This window comes from Cetorhinus maximus, chromosome 12 (assembly GCF_964194155.1).
Source record: "Cetorhinus maximus chromosome 12, sCetMax3.hap1.1, whole genome shotgun sequence".
Lineage (NCBI taxonomy): Eukaryota > Metazoa > Chordata > Chondrichthyes > Lamniformes > Cetorhinidae > Cetorhinus > Cetorhinus maximus.
Genome location: NC_135890.1, coordinates 27,106,588 through 27,134,203, shown reverse-complemented (window position 1 = coordinate 27,134,203; position 27,616 = coordinate 27,106,588). Strand labels below are relative to the sequence as shown.

The following is a 27,616-nucleotide window of genomic DNA, read 5'->3' as shown; positions in this document are numbered from 1 at the left end:
GGTAGGAAGAATCAAAAGGCAGACTATTATTTAAAGGGAGAGACACTCCAAAAAAAGTGCAGCACAGAGGGATCTGGGTGTTTTTGTGCATGAAATGCAAAAGGTCAGCATGCAGGTGCAGCTAGTAATTAAGAAGGCAAATGGAGTTTTGGCCTGTATTGCCGGGAAGTTGGAGTTTAAAAATAGGGAAGTCTTGTTACAACTGTACAGGGTTGTTGGTGAGGCGGCACCTGGAGTACTTTGTACAGTTTTGGTCCCTGTATTTAAGAAAGGATATACTGGCACTGGGAGCAGTTCAATGGAAATTCACTAGGCTGATTCCTGGGATGAAGGGGTTTACTTATCAAGAACGGCTAAACAGGTTAGGCCTTTATTCATTAGAGTTTAGAAGAATAAAGGGTGATCTTACTGAAATGTACACGATTCTGAGAGAACTTAACAGGATAGATGTTGAGAAGGTGTTTCCACTAGTGGGGGGAATCTCAAACTAGGGGACATAGTTACAGGATAAGGGGACACTCATTTAAAACTGAGATGCGAAGGGATTTCTTCTCAGGGGGTAGTGAATGTCTGAAATTCTCTACCTTAGAGTTGTGGAGGCTAGGTCACTGAAAGTATTTAAAGAGGAGGTGGATAGATTTTTGAAATCTCGGGGAGTTGAGGGCTATGAGGAGCTGGCACGTAAGAGGAGTTGAGGCCTGGGGCAGATCAGCCATGGTCTTATGAAATGGCGGGGCAGACTTGAGGGGCCGAATGGCCTATTCCTGCCCCTATTTCTTATGTTCAAATAAAAAGACACAAATTGCTGGACAAAGAGCTCTACAGAACATGCACAAATATATAAAATCAAAAAAAATCAAAACTTTTGTTTCAAACTAGCAGAAATATTTTTTCCCTCATTCTGTTGAGACTCCCAACAAGTCTCTGCAATCTGGTCCAATTGGCTATGTATAAACCTTTGCAAGTACCAATAAATTACCAGCATGCATAAAGCATTAGAGCTGTGTCCAATCCACTCTTCATTCACCATCCATACCCATTTTTTAATCATAATATAGATCCAGAAAAGTTAATTTTTACTTTATCAATACAATTGTAGTGCCCTTACTACTGGCTCAACTTGAGATGAACTGACTTGACATAAAGCATTAATCAAATTTTGAGTCCTCCTGGTTTGTATGGCCTCGGGACAGACTTTACCCATTATCCGTTGGATTGTCAATAATGAAAATTCTGGCCACAAAGTGTGGTAAATCTTAACGTGCATATTCACATAACATTGCAAACAGTAGAGATTTGGACATGGGAATACCATAACACCACATTTGGAAGAATGGTTATTTGATCTGATGGTTTGATATGCTCTTGATTATTTGTGGGGCAGGATGGAGTGGAAGGAGAGAAAGCAATGGAGCAGGGATTTAAATCCAGCCCAAATTACATGAAAGGCTAGCTCCATAAAGCAACACTAATTCAAGCTGATTTGATAATTTAAAGCATGTCATATTCATCCCAAGATCATGGTCGCTTTCACATGTTACACATCTAGTGCAACTGCAGAAAATTGTATTCAATATTAATGAATTATACAAAGAATGGCCTGGAATTTGTGGTCCTCATGATGGTGAAACTGTCAATACTCAGTCATAACTGTAAAACTGACAGCAAATTCTGGCATCCACACAGGCTGTTAAACACGGAAAAACAGGAATTGTTCTCAGTGATATCCTGCTTCTCCACAATCATCTCAGATACAATTAGCACAAGCAACTCACAGTAAATTGACATGAATGAACATCAATTTTTTACGCACTGTGGTCACTGAAAACGTTAAACCTTGTTTAATCTGGGGCAATTGACAACTAACAGCATTCTAGGTCATTACTACTGCTGAACCACCTTTCTGGCCCTGAAACACTAACTTTACAAGTTTGGAATCTCATTGCCTCAGAAAGACATTTGAAAATTGCATGATTTTTATAAAAACTATTTTAAAATTTATGATATTTCAGCTTCCACCTTAATCCCATGTGTAAGCCCTAGTCTTTATTTTGCTTTCTGTACATTGATTAAAATGTGGATTATAATCTTTGCTTTTTACCTCCTGCTTTGCACGTTGCGAGAATTCTTCAGTCCAACTGGCTGATGGCGCCAAATTCCAGTCAGGATAGAGGAAATTCATGTTCTTAAGCCCAGTAAATCTTTTGATACCAGCTTTCTGAGGTCAGTGGCAAGCACCATCACTGCCATTGACCACAAATTCCGAGGTGCTATGTATGAAAGGTACACCAATATGTGCAGCCTGCATCACAATAGCACAGACTGACAAATTATTTGAAAATGAAATAGTCTTACGTCTGAACTGAATTTATAAACTTGAAGCTGACACCATAGAACATTAATTTGGTCAACCTTACTGCAATAGGGAAATAACTCTGATCCAAAGGCAACTGAGCACTCAAAAACTAACTATACTATGTCATTTTGAGAGGCTGGAATTTTTAAACTCCTTCCTGTCTAACTGATGATGAAAAGGGAAAAAACAGCCCAATTAAAAGGCTCAGCACTGTGCGAGATGTTAGAACTACAATTGATTTAATGAAGACAGTGTTTGCAGAAACTTAGTGAAGAGATGGAGAGCCTTATAAACTAGTTTCCATGGGGTACTGGTACTTCAGTGTCTTAGACAACACCACATAATGAATATCTTTATTTTAAAATCTAGAATATGATCATTTGCACTCAATTCCCTTCTCCTCTCCCCCTGGGAGAGAAATAAGAAAATTCTGATTTGTCTGCACGGTTACACAAACTTTGTCACGTCTACATTAGGTGAAATAAAATAATGTAGGTGTAAAATAGCCAAAGGCTACTACTTTTGGTACTTACGTATATATAAAAAACATTAAAGTACACTGAACCTTTATTAAGTGGTTCAGATTTTAGTTTGAAATCGCACTACATAATTATAATAAAAAATGTATTTACACTACTTTGTTGACACAAATACCAGTATTCAAACTTGCAACTAGGTTGACATAAGCTCTATGGATAAGCTTGAATTTGGAAACAATTTTGGCTCAGCTTACAAAAAAAGTATATGCCGAGGTCAACTCTGCTTCTATCCCTACTACTTTTTTATCTAAAAATAAAAAAGTAATTTTTTAAAACTTTTTTTTTTCCATTTAACCTGCAGTGTGACAGTGCACCTGTCCCTTAAGTGCTGTTATACTTCACAGTTATGGACAGGCACTGAGGAATGTTACAAAGCTACATGTACTTTTCTGTCCTACCATGTAACAGTCTTAAGAACAGTAACAAGCTTGCCCCATAGAACTTACATAAGCAAGAACATATATTGTACGTCACACCATTGTTAAGATACATTTAAAAAAAAATAAAAGCTCCAAAGAATATACACAGATATCAGTGAGAAAAATTCTGTTGCTACTCATGCAAATCTGGGTTTACTGAGGGTAGCTGTTGTTCATCTCCACAGTCAGTTTGGGTATTTGAACACACTAGGTCTTTTGACTCAGTTACAAACTGTGATTCAGTGCTTTTAGACTCCACTTTCATTTTTGGGAGTTCTGTGATATTAAGTTCTATTTTGACTTCTTGATGTCTTGCATCTTCAGAGGTAATGTCACCCCCCTGCTTTTTGTCCTCAGTTTCCAATTTGATAACCGGGCACTTGGTGTCTGGTGGCAATTCTGAACTTTCAGAAGCACATTCTTGAGCAGATGGTTCTCCTGCATCTGGATGATATTGTTTCAACCTCACATGCCATGCTAAGCTGCATACTGCAGAGACAGTCTTGAACTGGTGTACAACATTCCGGGGAATGAAATATACGTCATTGTCATACAACTGAATTCTCGCATAGCGAATGCCTTCTCTTCGTATCTGGTTGAGCTTTGCATCATCTACCCATTGAACACACTAAAAATAAGGTGAGAAAACAGGGCTTAGCAATGAAAAGTGCATACCACATTTACCTCAAAAATAGATTATTTATAAAAATAGTTTCTGGTGCACAGATCATTGCAATCAATGATCTTTGTTTCCCAATCTACTAGTTAGAATTAATTAAATGGTTGCCCATTTGGGTTCACCTTTGAGTTTCACCAGAGGTGTCAGCTGTGGCTCAGTTCATAGCACCCTCGCCTTTGAATCAGAGGGTTGTGGGTTCATGTCCCACTCCCGGAAACCAAGAACTGTGATTGTACTCGAAAGAGTTGCAATCTGTGACTGTTGATAACTCGAAAGAATTTTTGAGTTTCACCAGTTCTCAATTTCTCCACCAGATGGAGTGCACACCTTGCTCTGGCAAAATGTTTTCTATGGACAGGAATCGATAATTGGTCTGGAACACTCTGGCCCACATAATGTCACTCACTTGGCTGGAAAGACTGCATTGCTGACATCAGATTATATAATCCGTGACATTTTCTTCAGGAGTCATTTATTTTTTCTAAAAATATTGATTTTTAATCATTTTCTTTGCCAAATCTCTCTCCTTCTCTCAACGGCATTGCTTACATCTAGTGTACTTTTCAAGCCTTATATTTTCCTCATCCAACATCCATATATATGAATTTTTCACAGGATCATTGACTAATAATCAGGGGTGGAACATTGACAGATTTTGCGCTTCCCATGCCAGGTGTACTGAATATTGCATCACTGTCCCAGCAAGCTCAGCACAAACAAGGGATACAGAACGGATCTGCATTTCACAGCCACAGGGGTAAAAGCCAAGCAAATAAAAGCATACATAATACCATATAGATCAAATTTACAATTAGTTTTAAAATAACTAGCAAGTAGAGTTAACTAGAATTACCTGAGATAATGGTGGTTCATGCAGATCTAACTGTAACCTCTGCACCACCTCTAGGAAGTCTTCTGAATGAAAACAAATCACATCTTTGGTTATACGGGGTTGATCAGACCTGAGAAAAGGGGAAAATTATTAACTGGATTTAATTTAGAAAACAACCTATATTTAAAGCAACTGTTCATTTTATTAGGTACTAAAAAGTGGTTGTTTGCCAGTTAATGCCTGTGCTTTTGCATATGGTGTATGCACAACATCAGCTGCTACTATTGTAGGTAGCAACAAGTGAAATGCTGCACTTCCACACAGAAAAGAGTGGAAGTTTAGAGTGAACACAGGCATTTTTCAAATTGAATGGCTATTAGGCGCAACACACCTAGAGAGAAATCTCACCTATTGGCCTTCTCAACATATCCTTCAAGTTCTCTCTAAAGATACATCCAACTGTTGTTTGTACCCATCTGCACTCTACTTCAATGGCATTTCATGGTCATTCATTCCACCAATCAATTACCCATTTAATGAAAAAGTCCTGCCTGCCATCCCTTCTCATTCCCAAGTCTCTTGTTTTTACGCATGTCCCTGGTCACTCCAGACCATACTGATGCAACATAAGCAGGCAGATTTATAATTTTAATAGGACTAGAGTTGCTTACCTAACCTCTTGGGAGATGGTACAAGGGGCACTGGAAAAATAGGTTTAAAAAGGGAGGTGAGGAAGATATTCTCTACATTAAATACCAGAACAAAAATAAGTGTGAAAAATGAAATTCTACCGTTTCAACTCTTCCCTTCAACTTAACATGTGTAATATGTAATGCTGTTACTCAGCCTAATTAAATCCCCTAAGGGATTGGAGTAACCACAGATATAGCTTCAGTACTTACTTACTCCTGGCCTTCTATAAATAATCATGAAAAACTCCATGGTGTGATCTTACTTTAGTCAATCTACCTGGCTGCATTCTATAGACGATGATCCCAAGATCTGAACAAGGCAGGGCTCAGCGGCCACTATTTAAAAAAATCTAGATCTATAGCTGTTATTATCACATTTAACTCAGATTAATGTTTTTTCCCTCAGTGCCCTTTTTAAAATCACAAACTACAGAACAAACTATTAGAATCATATAAATCATATAGGCCCATGTTATTTTACATAAAAATCAGCAAATTACACATTGAGAATTAATTAATAAACTAGGTCATATCAGCCACAGTAGATCTCCTGCCAATGCTAATGCAATTTGAATACATGCCTACACCCTTTCTTTCTTAACCATTGCCACCGCTACTGTACTTGTTACTTGGGCATGCTGTTTCACCAAACTCTTCCCTCCCTAGAACACGTTTACACAGTAATATAGAATAAAAAGCAATATGGAGCTGTGCAACAATATGACCGGAACTCTTCTCAACATATCTGTGTGGATTAGAGTGCAAAATCCAATTTTAAGCATAAAGCAAAAAATTATTTTTGATAGTGCAAATTATATTTCTCCAACCCACAGCTTCAACTTGTCCAGGGATACGGAAGCCAATTGAAATAACTTGTCAATTAATTCAAATCAGGGATCAGGGACCTTCCTGGTTTTATGTCTTAGTGTTACCTCTACAGTACATTTACCCACTGAAGCAAACCCTTTCTTCTCCATTGATTCTTCCATCACAAAAAACTGCCCGAATCACTAATCTCTGTACGCAAATGTAATTGAAGGAATACTTTTAAAGACCATTGCTGCACTTTTTCCTTCTGAGAAGAGCAAAAAGAAACCAGAGAAACATACAAATGCAGTCTCCCAAAAGTATTTACTCTTAAGGACCAGGGATATGGAGTTTGTGACTAAACGTTGACATAAATGAAATATTAAAAATAATTAGCAACAGGTAAACAGTTTGTCTATGTATTTGTATTCCTTGTAGACTGAATTTGATATGTGTATAAAAATGCTACGCTTTCACTTATAATAAATTTTCAGATCACAAGTAACTTCGCTACCAGTCTTTAAAGTCCTAAAATTTGCATGCCAAATTTCAAAAATGTTTGTTGAAGTAACATTAGGTAGACAGAAATAAAAACAATAGTTCTGCATTTTGGTTAAATCAGTAACTAAAGATACTACATTTTTCTTCAACATTTAAAACTTAACAGCAGACAGATCAGCCAGTCAAATGGCTAGCTCACATACCAATCCCCGCACTGTACAGCTTTCAACACTCCAACAGCTGCTGTGGTCTGACGCTCAAATCCCTGTCCAATATGATCAGCATGGGCTCGTGTCCTATCCTCAAACAGCATTTCACGTGGCTCACTTGCACGAGGTAGATACTGTAAATTTTTTATTTCATTGGTAGTTCTAAAAGAAATGGTTAAAAGTGTAAATACCAATTTTCTATCTTTATGTCTATCCTGTTGGAATTCTGTTATTTACAAAGAAGCTGCTTATATTCAAGGGGGAGCAGAGACAGGAGAGGAAAGAGAAACACATGTACAGCAAGGTTGCACCTTCATTTAATAATGAGATAAGAGACTAAATATATAAATAAATTAGTGCTAAATCCAAAGCACAGTACAAAGCAAAAGTTGGTCATTTGAACTGTATGCATGATATTTCTTCCCACCCCACCACTCCTCTCCAACTATACAAATGTATGCTAATCTGTAACTATGTATTAACTGCACTAATCTATTTGAACCCTATAAAGCACACCTCTCCAGATTCCAACTTTTAGTTGCACAATTCACATGTTTGTATTAATGCAAATACAGATCAACTGTAGTTGAAAAAAAGCCATTTTAAGTAGCACTGCTTTTAAAAGCCAGATCAAATCTCTTGGCTAATGTAAACAAAATAATGTATTTTCAGCATCAAATGCAAATGGCTGCAATTCATATAGGAACATTTAGGCGCATTAACAATGTCAATTACTTGAAACTAAAATGATATGAGGGCTAGCAGCTTCTTGTTGAAACAAAATCACACATCTACTGCATAAAAAACTATCACTTCTAACAAATTTAGGTATTTCTTCTGCAAATAATCACTGTTTACAGGCAAACAGCATTTAGGCTAGTTCAATAATATTAAAAATGGGCTTGTGGAGTTCTCCTTAGTATGCAGGTTTTGCTGAGCTGAAAGCCTGTATTAGTATGGAATGAATTAATGATCAGCGGTCTGTTGTGTCCCATGTATTGCAACAGTCTCAATAACAGAATAATGACACTTGTGATACAGCCTTGCAGTATATTGCAATTCGGACACAAGGGGCAATGACCCTACTTATTTCTTCCATCTTGAAGGGACATAAGTAAAACAACTTAAATATGCTATGACAAGTTTCAATATCAATACTGCACTAAGGAAGGTTTTGCTTTTGCATACTTACTGATGCTGGAAATGATACAGACTATATCAGAAAGTGTAAAAGTGTTAAGAAAACCTTCATGGATAATTTCTCTCCCAAGTATAGCACAAATCAGTTCATGAATAAACCAAGAATAAATCTGTAGACACTTATTGCACATGCTTACACTAACAAGCAACAAAGAAGTAATTTCACTGATGCAGTGAACAATAATATCGAAAACAAAGTGGAAACAATTGAGCCAAGTCAATTTCAATCACGTGTGTAAGCATTATAGTGGAAATTATCCTCACACTGGTGACTGTGGTTACGAAACAAGAAAATCATGCATGGGGAAAACAAAATCTCTTCTTCCGGTTCTGTCATCCAATTTCAGACCTCTACACAGTGATACTATGCAGAAGCATAGTGGCACAAACACATATCCACAAGTTTGTGAAACTTCCATGCAGCTCGCAAGATGATGAGCTTATTCACTCCACAAGAACCCTATATCATCACTTTGGCAACCTGCAACAAGCTGATGACAGTAGTATATTTTCAAAGTGAACCACTTCCAAGTCAGTGTTGATTTCAGTTATCTCCAGAATATTAATGCTGAATTCAGTTACTGGATTGTTGCCAGTTTTAAGTTTACCAATTATTTCCTTCTGGTTCAAAAATGCCTCTTCCCATCCTTGTTAATTTTTTTTGTGTGCACAGTGAGTCCAGCAATCTTATAGCCTCAGGGAATACATGTGTCATCAAGAGAAAGCCTGACAGTCTACCCAACCTAAATAAAACTGAAACATTATTATTTCTACTTTCATCAATACACAGCATCAACATTTTTATAGTTCAATTGTGGCAGCGTAAATTAACAGCATATTTCTAATCCAGATTTCAGAATTCCAGCAGTTTATACAGCATCTTGGGATTCAGCATCACTGAATCACGTTGAAATATTCAGGAGATCTACTAAGTAGCATAGCTATACTGCTTAATTGGTCAGTTTACCTTGGCAACATTAACTTTGGACATTCCCACTTAATTGTGCTTCATCTCATTCCACCATAAGGGCAGCACCTGAAAGTACTATGATAAAAACAAAAAACTACTGCGGATGCTGGAAATCCAAAACAAAAACAGAATTACCTGGAAAAACTCAGCAGGTCTGGCAGCATCGGCGGAGAAGAAAAGAGTTGACGTTTCGAGTCCTCATGACCCTTCAACAGAACTAAGTAAAAATAGGAGAGGGGTGAAATATAAGCTGGTTTAAGGTGTGGGGGGGGGGTGGTTATAGGGACAAGCAAGCAGTGATAGGAGCAGATAATCAAAAGATGTCACAGATAAAGGAACAGAGAGGTGTTGAAGGTGGTGATATTATCTAAGAGAATGTGCTAATTAAGAATGGATGGCAGGACACTCAAGGTACAGCTCTAGTGGGGGTGGGGTGGAAAGACTGACAGGGCATTACAGGTATAGATTTAAAAATAATGGAAATAGGTGGGAAAAGAAAAATATATAAATTATTGGAAAAAACAAAAGGGAGGGGGGGAGAAACGGAAAGGGGGTGGGGATGGACGAGGGAGTTCAACATCTAAAGTTGTTGAATTCAATATTCAGTCCGGAAGGCTGTAAAGTGCCTAGTCGGAAGATGAGGTGCTGTTCCTCCAGTATGCGTTGGGCTTCACTGGAACAATGCAGCAAGCCAAGGACAGACATGTGGGCAAGAGAGCAGGGTGGAGTGTTAAAATGGCAAGCGACAGGGAGGTTTGGGTTTTTCTTGCGGACAGACCACAGGTGTTCTGCAAAGCGGTCGCCCAGTTTACATTTGGTCTCTCCAATGTAGAGGAGACCGCATTGGGAGCAACGAATGCAGTAGACTAAGTTAGGGGAAATGCAAGTGAAATGTTGTTTCACTTGAAAGGAGTGTTTGGGCCCTTGGACGGTGAGGAGAGAGGAAGTGAAGGGGCAGGTGTTGCATCTTCTGCGTGGGCATGGGGAGGTGCCATAGGTGGGGGTTGAGGAGTAGGGGGTGATGGAGGAGTGGACCAGGGTGTCCCGGAGGGAACGATCCCTACGGAATGCCGCCAGGGGGGGTGAAGGGAAGATGTGTTTGGTGGTGGCATCGTGCTGGAGTTGGCGGAAATGGCGGAGGATGATCCTTTGAATGCGGAGGCTGGTGGGGTGATAAGTGAGGACAAGGGGGACCCTATCATGTTTCTGGGAGGGAGGAGAAGGCGTGAGGGCGGATGCGCGGGAGATGGGCCGGACACGGTTGAGGGCCCTGTCAACGACCGTGGGTGGAAAACCTCGGTTAAGGAAGAAGGAGGACATGTCAGAGGAACTGTTTTTGAAGGTGGCATCATCAGAACAGATGCGACGGAGGCGAAGGAACTGAGAGAATGGGATGGAGTCCTTACAGGAAGCGGGGTGTGAGGAGCTGTAGTCGAGGTAGCTGTGGGAGTCGGTAGGCTTGTAATGGATATTGGTGGACAGTCTATCACCAGAAATTGAGACAGAGAGGTCAAGGAAGGGAAGGGAAGTGTCAGAGATGGACCATGTGAAAATGATGGAGGGGTGGAGATTGGAAGCAAAATTAATACATTTTTCCAGGACGATTGCTTCGGTGCTGCTTCATGCTCTCGTCGGGACCTGGAAAAATGTATTAATTTTGCTTCCAATCTCCACCCCTCCATCATTTTCACATGGTCCATCTCTGACACTTCCCTTCCCTTCCTTGACCTCTCTGTCTCAATTTCTGGTGGTAGACTGTCCACCAATATCCATTACAAGCCTACCGACTCCCACAGCTACCTCGACTACAGCTCCTCACACCCCGCTTCCTGTAAGGACTCCATCCCATTCTCTCAGTTCCTTCGCCTCCGTCGCATCTGTTCTGATGATGCCACCTTCAAAAACAGTTCCTCTGACATGTCCTCCTTCTTCCTTAACCGAGGTTTTCCACCCACGGTCGTTGACAGGGCCCTCAACCGTGTCCGGCCCATCTCCCGCGCATCCGCTCTCACGCCTTCTCCTCCCTCCCAGAAACATGATAGGGTCCCCCTTGTCCTCACTTATCACCCCACCAGCCTCCGCATTCAAAGGATCATCCTCCGCCATTTCCGCCAACTCCAGCACGATGCCACCACCAAACACATCTTCCCTTCACCCCCCCCTGGCAGTATTCCGTAGGGATCGTTCCCTCCGGGACACCCTGGTCCACTCCTCCATCACCCCCTACTCCTCAACCCCCACCTATGGCACCTCCCCATGCCCACGCAGAAGATGCAACACCTGCCCCTTCACTTCCTCTCTCCTCACCGTCCAAGGGCCCAAACACTCCTTTCAAGTGAAGCAACATTTCCCCTAACTTAGTCTACTGCATTCGTTGCTCCCAATGCGGTCTCCTCTACATTGGAGAGACCAAATGTAAACTGGGCGACCGCTTTGCAGAACACCTGTGGTCTGTCCGCAAGAAAGACCCAAACCTCCCTGTCGCTTGCCATTTTAACACTCCACCCTGCTCTCTTGCCCACATGTCTGTCCTTGGCTTGCTGCATTGTTCCAGTGAAGCCCAACGCAAACTGGAGGAACAGCACCTCATCTTCCGACTAGGCACTTTACAGCCTTCCGGACTGAATATTGAATTCAACAACTTTAGATGTTGAACTCCCTCGTCCATCCCCACCCCCTTTCCGTTTCTTTCCCCTCCCTTTTGATTTTTCCAATAATTTATATAGATTTTTCTTTTCCCACCTATTTCCATTATTTTTAAATCTATACCTGTAATGCCCTGTCAGTCTTTCCACCCCACCCCCACTAGAGCTGTACCTTGAGTGTCCTGCCATCCATTCTTAATTAGCACATTCTCTTAGATAATATCACCACCTTCAACACCTCTCTGTTCCTTTATCTGTGACATCTTTTGATTATCTGCTCCTATCACTGCTTGCTTGTCCCTACAACTACCAAACCACCCACCCCCCCCACCTTAAACCAGCTTATATTTCACCCCTCTCCTATTTTTACTTAGTTCTGTTGAATGAAAAGTTGAGTTGACGAAGAAAGGTTTTGAAGCAAAGGCAAAAAATGAATGAGATTGAAACACCACACCCAAAACACTGAAACCAAAGTTGTCAACATATCATACTGAGAAATAAGTGAACAAAATTATACCTCCATTTAATTTACTTGTCTACATTTTAATTTATGTTAATTAATTTCATTATAACTGTTCAGAGGTATCCATTAAATTAAAAAAAATGTTGCAACATCAGAAACTTTTGCTGTCTGAACACAATATTTAGTGGTTAGGAGCCACATAATGCAAACAACATTCAGAAACAAGCATCACCAATTTGTATTTCATCATTCAGGAACAACAGACATCTTTCGTACTTGTAAGGTAATTATCTTTAAAAGTTTGCATGCTATATTTTAGGAAGTCTGGAAATTTTTTTTTAAAAGATCTGCTGTCAGTCTTATAGAATGGGATTGATGTCATGTCATGTAGGCATTATAGGAGACACTAGGAACTGTCTGGGAACAAAAAAAAATTAGTAATTGGATTACTTGTAAAAACTGAAGCCGTCCTCATAAGTTAATCAGAATTAATTAGGTCAAACAGCATTGTGGGTGTACCAAACCACATGGACTACAAGCGGTTCAAGGTGGCAACATACCACAACCTTCGAGGGCAATTAGGGATGGAAAATAAATGCTGCTGGTCTAGTGAGCAACGCTCGCATCTCATGAAAGAATTTTAAAAAAAACTGAACAATCAATCTGTACCTCAAACTGCAAATTATCAAGGAAAATGGTTACTGAATCAAAAGTCAGAATTATGCATTTTACAGTCATTACAGACAGTAACAAACATGTAATTTACTCGTGACATGTACAATAGATACTATTAAGATACTAATGCATATTTTTCAAATGGCATGGTAGATGGAACTACATTGCATTGCCATCTGGTGAGGTCCAAATGCTTCACAAATACAATCAAGCATAAGCAGAAACTCATTAATTATTTCTAACTTTCCCAGCTGCCAATGTTATTGTGAAACACTTAGTATCAATCAATTAGATCATTTTCCAGTACAGAATCTGCAGAGCCCACAATTCAACCAAAATCCTCATATCTAGGATCACTTGTGTTACAACGCGAAAACATTCCATTGCTTCGGTCAGATAGGCAGACATTTTTGGGAGTCAGCACCCTCCAAAATTTTGCCCCTCCAAGAAAGCTGAAAGGTAAAAGTGCCATGATTCAATTTCTTTAAATCATAGTTTTCTAGTAACATGCGCAGTAAAAGGCATGTCATATTCATAACTTTAAACATGTACTGTGCTTGTATGGAAGCTTCTGGAACTGCCTATATTTAATTCAAAATGGACATTGATAAACTGTTAAGATCGCTAACAAGGGGATCAGGTGACCTCTGCAACTTCAATACAGACTATCAAGCTTCCAGAAAGTTCTGAGTTGAATCATGTTGGGTAGGGGTCTCTCCCTTTGAATGGGCATGCCTAGACAATACTCCGTTGCGGAATTTACACCTGCCATTGTTCGAAGCTTACTCCAAAGCACAGAGTCAATGGATTCTGTGATTCAGAATCACAGAATCTGATGATTCTGTCTCCAGGTTTGCAATGTAACAAAGGAAAGCTGACGAGAACAGTTATCCACAAGTTAAGTGTGAAGGACCTCCATCTACCTTCTATTGTATATCAATGGCCATTGGCCATGTGGCTGAAACTGGTACTGATACTGAAGTCCTTTTATCCTAAAACTCAGAAGAGACCTGGGTGCAATCTGCAGAATAACGCCAACAAGAGAACAGCTGCAGAGAAAGGTTGTGCCACCTTAGCTGTTTAAGAATAGTAAGGCTTATAAGCCTTTCATAAAAATTCCCAGCCTGATTCCAAAGCTCCAAGTTCACCTGTAAAGAAATTGTACCTCATGACACAACAGCCTCATATGACCGCCTGACTTCATGACCCAAACATTCTTCTCTTCGAAGTAATACTGATATCCTACCCCCAACCATCTGAACGTACCTGAACTCCAATTCAGGAGTGGAAAAAAACTTCTTTCTTCACTGGACGAGCAAAGACACAGGAACGGTTAACTATTCTTTTCGTTTATACACGTAGAAGTGCACTATCTTCTTTAATTGTATCTTTGAGTGTGTGGTGCAAGACTGACGTAGCGTTTAGATCTTTAGATGAACAAATAATCCTCTTTGCTTAGACCCATGAAAGTCTGCTACTGGTACTTTTAAAATTGATCACACACTAACGGGGATGGGAGGACGTTCAGAAATGCACACATCTACCTTCAAAAATAAACTGCTCCGATTACGGACAGAAGGAAAGGGAATTGGGAGTTTCAGTTCATCTCTCCTCCACTGTCCATTAGGTTATTGACTCGGTGTCATTTTTTGTTTTATAATGCTCCTGTGGAGCATTTTGGGACGTTTAATTATGTAAAAGATGCTATAAAAGTTATGGTGGTACTGAGAAGAGGCTGAATTTTCCTCCTTTTATCTTTCCCAAATTGGGCTGGTAGAGTCTACTATGCTGTCTGTGCAAACTGCATACCTTCCCTCCCTTTCCACACCACTATGTATTTTGAACCATTTTCCTTCTGTCTGCCATCATTGCTGACACTCCCCAGGACTGCCTTGTGGAAGGTTGCAATAGGTCCACGTTAGCAACTGTGATGAGCACAATCTCCAGAAATCGAAGGAAAATGCTGACCAGAAACCTCTTTCCCCACCAATCTGTTCCCGAGACATTTATTTTTAATAGGCTTTAAAGCAGCTAGCAGCTATATTTGGAGTTCTTCTGACCCTTTACTGTTTCTTTGGGTGCATCAGCACCTTTCAACATCACTCAGTGACACTGGCAGGCTCTCTCTTGGTGGTGGAATCCTAGCTGGAGCCTGGGCCTGCAAGGGCAAGTTGAATTTGCGACAAAGTTGAGGGATGGTCAGCACCAGAACTCTGCTACAAAAAGGAAAATCCAGCCCAAGTTGCCTAATGAGTTATCATTTTTCTTGGAATCAATTCTCTCTCTAATTAAATACTCTTAGTATTTTTGTTAAATTGCTGTGCCCGTAGCCAAGCTGTTCCAGTACAGCTACAACACAGGCATCTACGCGACAATGTGGAAAATTGCCCATCTCTGTCCTGTACACAAAAAGCAGGACAAGTCCAACCTGGCCAATTAACGCCCCATCAATCTACTCTCATCATCCAAGTGATGGAAGGGGTCATCAACAGTGCTATCAAGCAGCACTTGTTTAGAAATAACATGCTCATTGACGCTCAGTTTGGGTTCCGCCAAGGTCACATCTCTTGACCTCATTGCAGCCTTGGTTCAAACATGGACAAAAAAGCGGAACTCCAGAGATGAGGCAAGAGTGACTGCCCTTGACATCATGGCAGATTTGCCACACATGGCATCAAGGAGCCCTAGGAAACTGGAGTTAATGGGAATCAGGGGGAAAACTTGTCATTGGTTGCAGTTATACCTAGTATAAATGAAGGTGGTTGTGATTGTTGAAGGTCAATCATCTCCAGTTTCAGAGTAAACTTGCAAGGAACATAAAAGGGGACTGTAAAACTTTCTACAAGCATATAAAAAAAGATTAGTGAAGACAAAAGTAGGTCCCCAACAGTCCAAAACGGGAGAATTTATAGTAGAGAACAAGGAAATTGGCAGAGCAATTTGACATCTACTTTAGGTCTGTCTTCACAGACAAAGACACAAATAACTTCCCAGATATGCAAGGGAACCAAGGGTCCAGTGAGGAGGAGGAATTGAAGGAATCTAGTAATATTAAAAAGAAAGTGTTGGAGAAATGGGACTGAAAGCCAATAAATCTCCAGGGCCTAATAACCTACATCCCAGGGTACTAAAGGTGGCGGCCATGGAAATAGTGGATGCGTTGGTTGTCATCTTCCAAAATTCTGTAGATTCTGGAACAGTCCTGGCAGATTGGAGGGAGGCAAATGTAACTCCACTATTTAAAAAAGGAAGGAGGGAGGGAGAAAACAGGGAATTACAGACCAATTAACCTAACATCGGTCGTAAGGAAAATGCTAGAGTCTCTGATGTGATGTCAGGACACTTAGAAAATACCAAAGGGATTAGACAAAGTCAACATGGATTTATGAAAGGGAAATCATGTTTGACAAACCCACTGGAATTTTTTGAAGACGTAATTAGCAGAATAGATAAGGGACAACCAGTGGATGTGATGTATTTGGATTTCCAGAAGACTTTTGATAAAGTTCCACACAAGAGGTTAGTGAGTAAAGTTAAAGCACATGGGATTGTGGGTAATATATTGCCATGGATTGAGAATTGGCTAGCAGACAGGAAACAGAGAGTAGGAACAAATGGGTCTTTTTCAGGGAGGCAGGCGGTGGTGAGTGGCATACTGTACGGATCAGTGCTTGGGTCCCAGCTATTCACAATATATATCAATGATTTGGGTGATGGAACCAAATGTAATATTTCCAATTTTGCTGACGACATGAAACTTGGTGGGAATGTGTGCAATGAGGAGGGTGTTAAGAGCCTTCAAGACGATTTAGACATGTTGAGTGAGTGGGCAAATACATGGCAGGTGCAGTATAACGTGGATAGGTGTGAAGTTATCCACTTTGGTAGGAAAAACAGAATGTCAGAGTATTATTTAAATGGTGATAGATTGGGAAATGTTGACGTTCAAAGGGATCTGGGTGTTTTTGTACACTGATCACTGAAACCACGCATGCAGGTGCAGCAAGCAGTTAAAAGGGCAAATGGTATGTTGACCTTCATTGCGAGAGTACATGAGTACAGGAGCAAGGATGTCTTACTGCAGCTGTACAGGGCCTTGGTGAGGCCATACCTGGCGTATTGTGTGCAGTTCTGGTCTCCTTACCTAAGAAAGGATATACTTGCCATTGAGGGAGTGCAGCAAAGGTTCGCCAGACTGATTCCTGGAATGGCAGGATTGTCGTATGAGGAGAGACTGGGCCAACTAAGCCTTCTAAACTGGAGTTTAGAAGAATGAGAGGGGATCTCATTGAAACGTATAATGTTCTGACAGGGTTGGACGCATGGTGATAATTCTTCTGGCTGGGGTGTTTAGAACAAGGGATCACAGTCTCAGGATATGGGGTAGGCCATTGAGGGCTCAGGTGAGGAGAAACTTCTTCACTCAGAGGGTGGTGAACCTATGGAATTCTCTAACACAGAAGGCTGTGGAGGTCAAGTCGCTGAATATATTTAAGGAAATAGATAGATTTCTGGACTCTAAAGGCATCAAGGGGTATGGGGAGACAGCATGAATACGGCATTGAGATAGAGGATCAGCCATAGTCATACTGATTGGCAGAGCAGGCTCGAAGAGCCAAATGACCTACTCCTGTTCCTATTTTCTATGTTTCTAGGGCATCACTGCAGGAATACCTCAGGGTAGTGACCTAGGCCCAACCACCTTCTGCTGCTATATCAATGACCTTCCCACCATCATAAGGTCAGAAGTGGGGATGTGAGATGATGATTGCGCAATGTTCAGCACCATTCGTGACTTCTCAGGTACTGAAATAGTCCATGTCCAAATGTAGCAACACCTGGACAATATCCAGGCTTGGGCTGACAAGTAGCAAGTAACATTCGTGCCACGCAAGTGCCAGGCAATGACCAGTTCCAACAAGAGAGAATCTAACCATCTCCCCTTGACATCCAATGGCATTACCATCGCTGAATCGCCCCCAACCAACATCTTGGGGTTACCACTGACCAGAAACTGAACTAGTCTTATAAATACTGTGGCTACAAGAAGTCAGAGACTACGAATTCTTCAGCGAGTAATTTACCTGACTCCCCAACGTCTCTCCACCATCTACAAGGCACAAGTCACGAATGTGATGGAACACTCTCCATCTGTCTGAATGAGTGCAGCTCCCACAACACTCAAGAAGCTTGACACCATCCAGGACAAAGCAGCCTGCTTGATAATCCACAAACATGCACTCCCTCCACCACCGATGCACAGTTGCAGCAATGTGTACCATCTACAAGGTGCACTGCAGGAACTCACCAAGCCTTCTTAGACAGCACCTTCCAAACCCACGACTGCTACCATCTAGGAAGACAAGGACAGCAGGTATATGGGAACATCACTACCTGGATGTACCCCTCCAAGCTTTGGAAATACATTGCCATTCCTTCACTGTCACTGGGTCAAAATCCTGGAGCTCCCTCCCTAACAGCACTGTGGGTGTACCTACATCACATGTACTGCAGCAGTTCAAGAAGACAGCTCACCACCGCCTTCTCAAGGTCAATTAGAGATGGGCAATAAATGCTGGCCTAGCCAGTGATGCCCACATCCCATGAATGAAGAAATTAATGTACAATAAAGTACCACCATTCGCAGGGGTTAAGTTCCCGTAAAACCTCACAAATGGCAAAATCATGAATGACAAACATACTTTACAATGGGAGTCAATTAGATAGGGTCCCGCCATGCTTCAATTTTATATGTATAAAGGATCAAAGGCAATAAAAACTATGTTTTTCATAAATTTTAGAGAAATTTACTGGACAAGTTGTTTAATAAACAATAAAGCAAGGAAAATATAGAATTTGTCACACTTACAGTACTTTATAGCGGAGATGGACTGTGATCAGAAATTAAATTGCAACAAGGAACGCTCACGTGCAAACAACGGCAGATGATGCAGGCGCAGTTTCTTCTGCAGGAAATACGTCATGGACACCTTCCACTTATTTTAACTTCATTTAGGTGGTTTTTCTTTTTTGCAGCATTTTCTAAAATTAGCTTCTATTTTTCATTTTTAAAACCGTGGATAAGTGAACATTTGGGCTCACAATGGGTTAACTGGTGTATAAAGACTTTTGCATGGATAAGTAAATTTGCGAAAGAGGAAGTTGTAAATGGCAGAACTTTACTGTATTTCTTATACAAAGGTGTGAATCATTTAAGTTTTTCTCTATCAATCTAGAACCACTCTGGATTTTTGCCATGCAGCTGCTGACTATCACTCAATGCTTTTCGAACAACATTCAGGGATGAGACTTTTTTGATAAAGCATTATCTTTTGTATTGTTTTGCACATCATGTTGACCAATTCCAGCTGTACAATTTTATAGATCCAATGACAAGAAGTGCACAGCACAGAAAATAAACAGGCCATACCTTGTTCAATTTTAGACGTCACCCTATTAAAAATAGAGCTACAAATTCAATCTCAAGTATAAAGAAAATGAACGAGGATGAATGAGGAGGATTAGAGACGCTACGTAATCTTCAAAGAAAGGAGGTCCCAAATTATAAGAAATAGTTTAGATAAGGTAAATATAGAAAATTACTTGAAAGGTGTTGGGACCAGAGGACATAAATTTTAATTGGTGCAAAGTAAATTTATAATATATTATAATGAATTTCTTTATTTAAAAAGTGACGATAAACACAAAGCAATGCCTGGCAGGTAAGCAAAGTCAAAAATATTCAGATCTCTCAAAATACAATTGGGGTCTTAAGATGTCAAAGTTAATTTATTAGAAGAATAAACTTCAATGGAGCAAACCAGCATTTTCTCTGGTTACAAATGCATTATCAGAATATTGTAAAGTAGTTTTGACATTTGTTCCGTAGGATCTATAGTATGTATTAGGATTCCAATATTCAAACTTAACTCTTATAATCTGCAGTATTAGATTTCTGATATTCCAAGCTGGAAGAAAAATGGACATTTTGATGATTGTCAAGGCACGTAAGGAGTATATAGTTTATTCCTGTGCCGAGCAACTGAAAGGAAATTGGTGCAGATGAGTGGTGGAAACTTAACTGCTGGGAGCCAGCAAAGAAAGTTTGGCGAACACAATAAATAAGACGCTGAACTTACCGCCTTCGTTTAAAAGGTGATTTTGGCATGTCTGCTATTGGGATCACCTGCTCTCCTGGGCGAACCCACATAATTGGGCCATCATCACTTTCTTTACGGCACTTGAGTTTGAGACTAGAAAGTGATCCCCACGGTAATGTACGCTATTGGCAGAAAAAATAGAAAGATTTGAACTTATTTTTGACTAGTTATTTGTTTGCAGGCTCATCAAATTTATCTAATTCAGTAGACTGACAAGGTCAACCAAATTCCTGCAGATGTCTTTCAAGATTCAATTATAATTCAATATTACGTGGAAATTTATCTTTATCTAAAAGGACAATTCTACAAATCAAACACTGAAACTAATACTTGAAATAGTTTAGTAAGACAACAAAAAATATAAACCAAGATCTTTTTGCATTGATAGGCAAGTAAATTTGTGCTAATTTATAGTAGGGGCGAACAACGGATTGTTTATTTAGGTAGTGATTTACAAATGTAAGTTCCAAGTAAAAGAATCCAATTTTTCTTTAAATAATAGCCACAAATGTGTCCTGATTTTCTTGCAAGTCAAAACTTTTAAACTATTTAAAACTTTTGTGCACTTTTCAACCATGCTTGTATTCCTATAAATTTGGGCATTTCTGCAATGTTTACAATGCTCCAATAACTTAATCATGCATGCATAAATCAAGCTCTCATTAAATTAATTTGCAAAGTAGGAATAATTTTAAATGCTGAGTGCGTATTGTTTTTGCATTTAGAAAAAGACTACCAATTAGATGGAAAAAATGGTGGACATCAAACACACCCCATATTCATGAGAATCAAATTGCCAAAGGTGTTATTTCCCATTTTCCGTTTTAACATAGTGATGTTTTACAACCCAACCTTCTCTTCCTGCAAAACCCTCCACACCTCCCCCCACCGCTCATCCACGAGATGATTATCCCTGCTTTTCAACTAAACAGTCAACTATCTATCCCAAAACCGAAGTATCTGGCTAAACTACATTAAGTTTTATGTGCAGGTTAACTGATTGCTGATATAACTTACCTTTGCCATGACCGAGCACCTGCACTCAATGTTATCCTTTCTATTGGGCACAAGTTTTTAATTACATTTGAAGTCAAGTAGGCTGCAGATTTTGAATCATCAAAAGAAGCTAGGTGCTTCGTGTGCTAATGAGTAAACATGGATGCTGGCTTAGCATGTAAGGTGTGAAGGGAATTTGCATTTTTAGATAGATGAAGGGGGATTTGGACTTCAAAGTGATTTTAGGTTATTTACAAATAGCCAGTTAAGCAAGGCTAAGGAGTGTCTTTATTTTTCACAAAGGTTACTGGCAATAAATAGTAGCAACATGAAAGTTTTTATTTTTAATTGAATTAATTCAATTCAACTTTTAATCAGGAAAATGCACAAACAAGACGCACACAAATTTTAAATCCACCACCTCGCTGTTCAGCAATCATCATAACTGAACTTTAAACTGTCCTAGTGTCAGAGTGCTGAAATCCAGTCATTTTCCAACAATGTTCTTCATGGCATAATTACTGAATTAAGAGGGAAATTGGACCTCCACTTCACTTTAATCGCAACAGACAAATTTGTAGATGCTCCATAATGTTACAGTTGGATCTGTTCATTTAAACTGATCTTATTTTCTGCTAGTGCGAAAAATGGCTGAATAGAGGATGTTGAATCTCAGCTGGAAAACAGAGTCCTCTCTCTTACTGATCCTTCCAACATACAGGTATTTGGGGCAATGGTGAGTTGGATACTCAGATTAGCTCGGTCTCCATATTATAAAATGGATCTAGAAGCAAGTCTTCATATCTTCTTACTCTCCATTTCCAAAACCCTCTGCCGCACTCGCATGGCTCTGAGCAAGGTAAAACCTGAAAGTTTTTATATTGTGAGGAAAATACAGTTTCAAAGGCATATGAAAATCGAATTTACATATTAAAAAGGAGGGAAACATATATAAAGGAGAATGAGGCTACGCATCAGAGGAAGGCATTGTGAGATCTAATGGGAGTGTGTGAAATAGCCTTAATGAAGCCTCCAGTCTACCGAAAATATAGCTGGAGAAGAAAGCCATTTGAAATTCCACTGTCCAGGGTAGTGTGTTAATTTACTGGATCTGTTTAGAATCTACAATCTATTTTTGGACTGTCGCCTTAAAGGGTATTAACTGGGAGTCAGGTTAATTAGGGATTTTAGGAGTTATTATAGTAGTAATTTGTAGTTATATGTATGTGCTTGAAGTATTTTCCTTTGTTAATTTAGTTTTTAAAAAAATCTCTAAGAGTTATGGTGGACTTACTACTTCTGAATTCAGTGCACGCATCTCGAAATAAATACAAATTGCAAAACCATTGTGATAGCACGATCAAGTTTCCCTTGTGGATTTGATCTGCCTTGCACACATCATCTCTCTCACACACACAGTGTGGTGGCGGTAATGGTGGTAGCCTTCTATTTCGTATGATGGTTGGTGCCATGGTGGTCAATTCAGTGTTATGCAAAGCCTGGTGTGGCTCAGGAGTCCCATTCTGGCATGGAAGTCTATGCTGCATTTGCTATGGAGGAAGACAGTGGGCTGAGAAGGTGTACTATTTGCTGGCCGTTTCTTCCTCCAAGCCTCCTTCTTGGCCAGCTAATCTTTCAGTTTCTGCTCACCTTTTCCAACACCCTTCCAAACAATCAGCCTCCAGAGGTCAGATTATTTACACTATATTCCCTCAAATCTGGAACTCCAAAATACAGTCAACAGCAGTTGTCCGAATTGTTTTTTGGCACACCTGCAACTCCAGGTCTGGCCACTTGTGGCACTGCAACATGGTGCTGGACATCAGTGTTGAAATTCGAAATCAGTTTAAAACAAAGTTAGGTAAAAATAGCAATTTGCTTAAATTATGAGATTCTCAAACAACAGGAATTTTTAAAAAATGTCTGCAATTCCAAAAGCTATCTCTGCAAGTCCATCAGGGGTTGAAACCCACAGTTTGGGAACAGCAATGTAGGGGCAATTTGGATGACAGAGGCTATTGCCACATGGGGCGATTGATAATTCTGTTTCCTGTATTTTCCTGCTATACATTCACTGCAAATGTGCCCCCCCACCCCGCGGCCATCATCCGCCATTTTCGAGACTCAACTTGGTTTGCAGCAGTGCTTTGGAGCAGGGCCAGGACACAGTTTGGTTTATTTGAACCATGGCAGTGAATAATTTTTATACTGCTTTATTATGTTTTGTCACTGTTTTATGTCTCAGATGCATATTTATATCTAGTTCACACATTTGTGATTAGGCTTTCTACCATTACTGGCTTACTCCTGGCTCCTAATTCATACATTCATATGTATGTATTCCAAAATCCAGAAAATTCCAAAATCCAGAAAATTCCAAAATCCAGAAATGCCTTGATGCCAAGTATTTCGGATTTGCGAGGTTACAGCGTACATCAGTTGCTTAGCTTAAATGATACTAAACAATTAACAATATTTATAAGTTGCATTGACTACTTACTTTTAAAAAAGGAGATTCTTCCAGTCTATCAAGGAACTCTGGAAAATAGTCCCCAACTTCTTCATCCACAGCTCCTACCAAGCTGATCTGTCGCATTGGGCCAGCCCTGTATGTACCATGTGAATATGTTCGCCTCACCTATTACCAGGTTAGAAAAAAATGAAGATAAGCAAATGTACGACAGTCACGCTATATGGTAACACACAAAATTATTGAATATGGCTACATAACATGGAACAGAAATAAGTTTATTTTCAAATCCTCAAAGGTCTGTGTTGAGAGACCCATTTCTATTTGATATCAGCATTACGACCTGATGCAGATTAGAGCTTCTCTTTCATTACCAACAGCTTGTCTAAACCACAATCTCAAACACACATTAATCGTAAACATTGGGCCACTATTTGCTGTGCCAGGGCATCCAAGGATGTCTGCCATTAGTTAGATTTGGCTTTGCACGTTCAGGTTTTTATGCAGCTTGCCATGCAAATTTTTTTTTAAAAAGTGAGAGCTGATAACAGTGCAGCATGGGAAACTGGGTACTTGGGACCTGAATGACCAGGGCAACCAATTGTGCATCTCCTTAAACAGATTGAAGAATTATGAAAGTAACAGCACAAGAACTGAAAAGGAAATGCCTGTTAGAGTGGGAGAATTTAACGTCAAATCAGGCACAGAAAAAGGACGAGAGTGAAAGAAAGATTGGATTGAGAGAGAGAAAAAAAGTTAAAGGAAAAACGCACATTTGAACAGTAAGCAGACAGAGCAATGCCATTTTTACAAAGTTAATGGTGTAATGGACAACTTTGGATTTGTACATTTAGCCCCATTTCTTCCCTAGGGTGAAGTTGCTGATGTACTTGCACATAAATAACAGGCAGCATTATTAACCTCATTGCTACCTTGGTAGCAAATTATGGACTTTTAAAAAATTATTAACCAGCACTCTTGATAAATCGAGACTTGTGGAATTATTGATTTTAGTCCCAAAATCTTCTGTTCTTGTGAGATCCCACCAGAGATCAAGAAAGGGAACCCAGTAACTCATCTCTACAAATTTCTTTACGCTGTCAATAAGGCAAACACTTTCAAGAACATCTGGGTTAGGTTTTTAAAAACTATTGACAACTTTGCATAGTATCCCACTTGCATTACTGTACATTTATAATCTTCTGTAATGAATATCCAACAGTAGAATAATCTAATACATCAGGTCTATGTATACATTATTCACCAGGTCTTCTCACTGCCTTACAACAGAACATAAGAAATACAAATCGTACAACAAAAATAAGACTATTGTAATGATCTATTATGACTTTGACATTAAAACGTGGCTTTTGTACAGCATATTCTTTTTCCATCTTCAGAGTTCCCACTCCACCTGGACTCCTCCCTCAGGCCTCTTACCCCCTTTAGATCTTTTTGTGGAATGCATGTGCAACATTGGTTGTCTTAATTTCTCTGCTCACTGAATTTGCAGCACTCTGTACTGTCAGGTCCAACCCCAATATTGTCATCAAACCAGTTGATAAGGGTGGTGCTCTTATCGTTTGGTGCACTGGCCTCAAACAAACAGTGGACAGATGCCAGCTTATTGACACTTCCTTCTAACTTCCCCTGGATCATGACCTCAACATCGAACAGCAAGCCACCATTCCAAGACTGTCACTGACCTCATCTCATGACCCATAACCATATCCCTCCCCAACCCTGAACAGCTCACTTCTACCTCATTCGCAAACAGGTGTGCCCTATTAGATCTATCGTTTCAGCCTGTTCATTTCCCTCTGATGGTTTCCTTCTACCTAACTACATTTCTCCCCTTGTCTAGTCTCTTCCCACATAGGCCATGACATTTGAGATATTCTCTGTCACTTTCACGATTTCCAGTTTCCTGGCCCTAGCCATCTTCTTTTCACAAGGGTGTTCAATCCCTCTGTACCTCCATTCCCCACCATGACAGTTTGAGGGCTCTCTGCTTCTTTCTTGACTGGAGGTCCAATTACTCTCTATTCACCACCACCATCCTCACCTGGCTGAGCTTGTTCGCACGTTGAACAACTTTTCCTTTAAGTCCACTCATTTCCTCCAAATAAAAAGATGCTGCTATGGGAACCCACATGAGTCCCAGCTAGGCATGCCATTTTTTGTAGGATATGTGGAACTCTAGGCCTATTCAGGTCCCTCCCTCACCTCTTTTCTCAGTGCACTGATGACAGTATTGATGCAGTTCCCTGCTCTCGCACTGCACTGGAAAATTTCATCAACTTGGCTTCAAATTTCAACCCTTCCTGTGCTTTTACACGGTCAACCTCAAACTCTTCCCTCCTCTTCCTTGACTTCTCTGATTCCTGGGGAAAGGCTACAATGAATATTCATTAGAAGCCCAGACACACACAGCTACCTTGACTACACTCCCTCACATCCCACTTCCTGTAAGGACTCTATTGCATTCTTCCAGTTTCTTCCCCCTGGTCACATCTGTTCTGACAATGCAATCTTCCATAGTAGCCCTTCCAATATGCCACTTTTCTGCAATCAAAAATTGTCACCCACTTTGGTTGACAGTGCTCTCAACTGTGTTAATTCCATTTCTCACACTTCTGTTCTCACCTCTCTCTCTCTCTCACTCCCAGAGCCATAACGTTCCCCTTGCTCTTAGCTTCCACCCCGGTAGCCTCTGTATTCAACGGATCATCCTGTGCCATTTCCACCATCAAACGTCTTCACCCACTCCCCACCTCCCCAGTCCCTCCGTAACACATTGGTCCACTCCTCAATCAACCCCAATACCCCTCCCACGGCACCTTTTGAAGCAAGTGCAGGGATGCAATACTTGTCCTTTTACCTCCTCCCTTCCTACTGTCCAAAGCCCCAATCACTGCTTTCAGATGAAACAGCATTTTACTTGTACTTCTTTCAATTTAGTATACTGCATTTGTTGCTCAATATGCAGTCTCCTCTACATTGGGGAGAACGCACACAGATTGGGCGCCCACTTTGTATAACATCTCCATTCAGTGCATGAACATGACTCCAAGTAGTGGTCACGCCTGTCATTTTAATTCTCCACCTTGGTCCCTCTCTGCCCTCAGCCTCCTGCAGTGTTCCAATGAAGCTCAATATAAGCTCGAGGAGCAGTACCTCATCTTTTGATTAGGCGCTTTACAGCCTTCTGGACTCAACGGTGATTTTAACAATTTCAGATTGTAACCTTGACCCCCATTGCATTTACTTTTTTGTTGGTTTGGATTTATCTATCTTATTTTTCCTTTCTTTACAAGCTGTTCATGATTCTGAAACTCACATCACCTCTACATACATCTTTCATTTCTTTAACTGTCCTTGCACCATGAACCGTTTTGTCATTTAAGCTTTCCTACCTTCCACCCTATCACAGGCCCTCCCTATTGTTCTTTTTCCCACCACCTCCCCTCTAAATTTTCCCAATTCTGATGAAAGGTCATCGACCTGGAATGCAAACTCGGTTTCTCTCTTCACAGATACTGCCTGGCTTAACTGAGTATTTCCAGCATTTTCAATTTTTATTTCAGATCCTTGGTATATAGTGTTTGTATTAGTGACATTGGTACAATTCTTTTGCTTTCATTTTCAAAAAGTAGTGACTAAAGAACACAAGCATGTTCCAGTTAAGTTTGTGATTGGGCACATAAAAGCATCATTCAGTGCTGAAAACATTAAGATCATGGATGGAAGATGGACACTTTTGGTATTGCTCAAAAAAGAGAGACATCTAAGCTTTTCGTCTTGCACTCATCAGGAGACTTGCAAGAATATCAATATAACGGGGAAAACAACAATTTATACTGTATGTGAAGAGAGTGCTGATTGGTTGGCAAGTGGCATTGCCATGGAGAGTGCATCATTGATGGTGACTGACAGTTAACTGCCAAGCATTGTTTGAAATTTAAACCAGGCAGCTTGACCTTGATTGGTCAAGGCATTGTCC

At 40.2% G+C, this 27,616-nt stretch overlaps 1 protein-coding gene across 1 annotated transcript in view; it reads right to left on the bottom strand.

Moving 5' to 3' along the window:
- Window positions 1–2,695: 2,695 nt before the first annotated feature.
- The window catches only part of LOC144687325 (lysine-specific demethylase RSBN1L-like), a 78,628-nt gene continuing 53,707 nt past the window's right edge, over window positions 2,696–27,616 (bottom strand). Inside the window, exons 3-7 of the mRNA XM_078553281.1 lie at window positions 23,644–23,781; window positions 20,127–20,269; window positions 7,029–7,196; window positions 4,847–4,955; window positions 2,696–3,942 (exon numbers count right to left, since the gene is read on the bottom strand). Of these exons, the coding sequence (XP_078409407.1) occupies window positions 3,448–3,942; window positions 4,847–4,955; window positions 7,029–7,196; window positions 20,127–20,269; window positions 23,644–23,781 (1,053 nt within the window). The 3' untranslated portion in view covers window positions 2,696–3,447. The remainder of the gene's footprint in view (window positions 3,943–4,846; window positions 4,956–7,028; window positions 7,197–20,126; window positions 20,270–23,643; window positions 23,782–27,616) is intronic.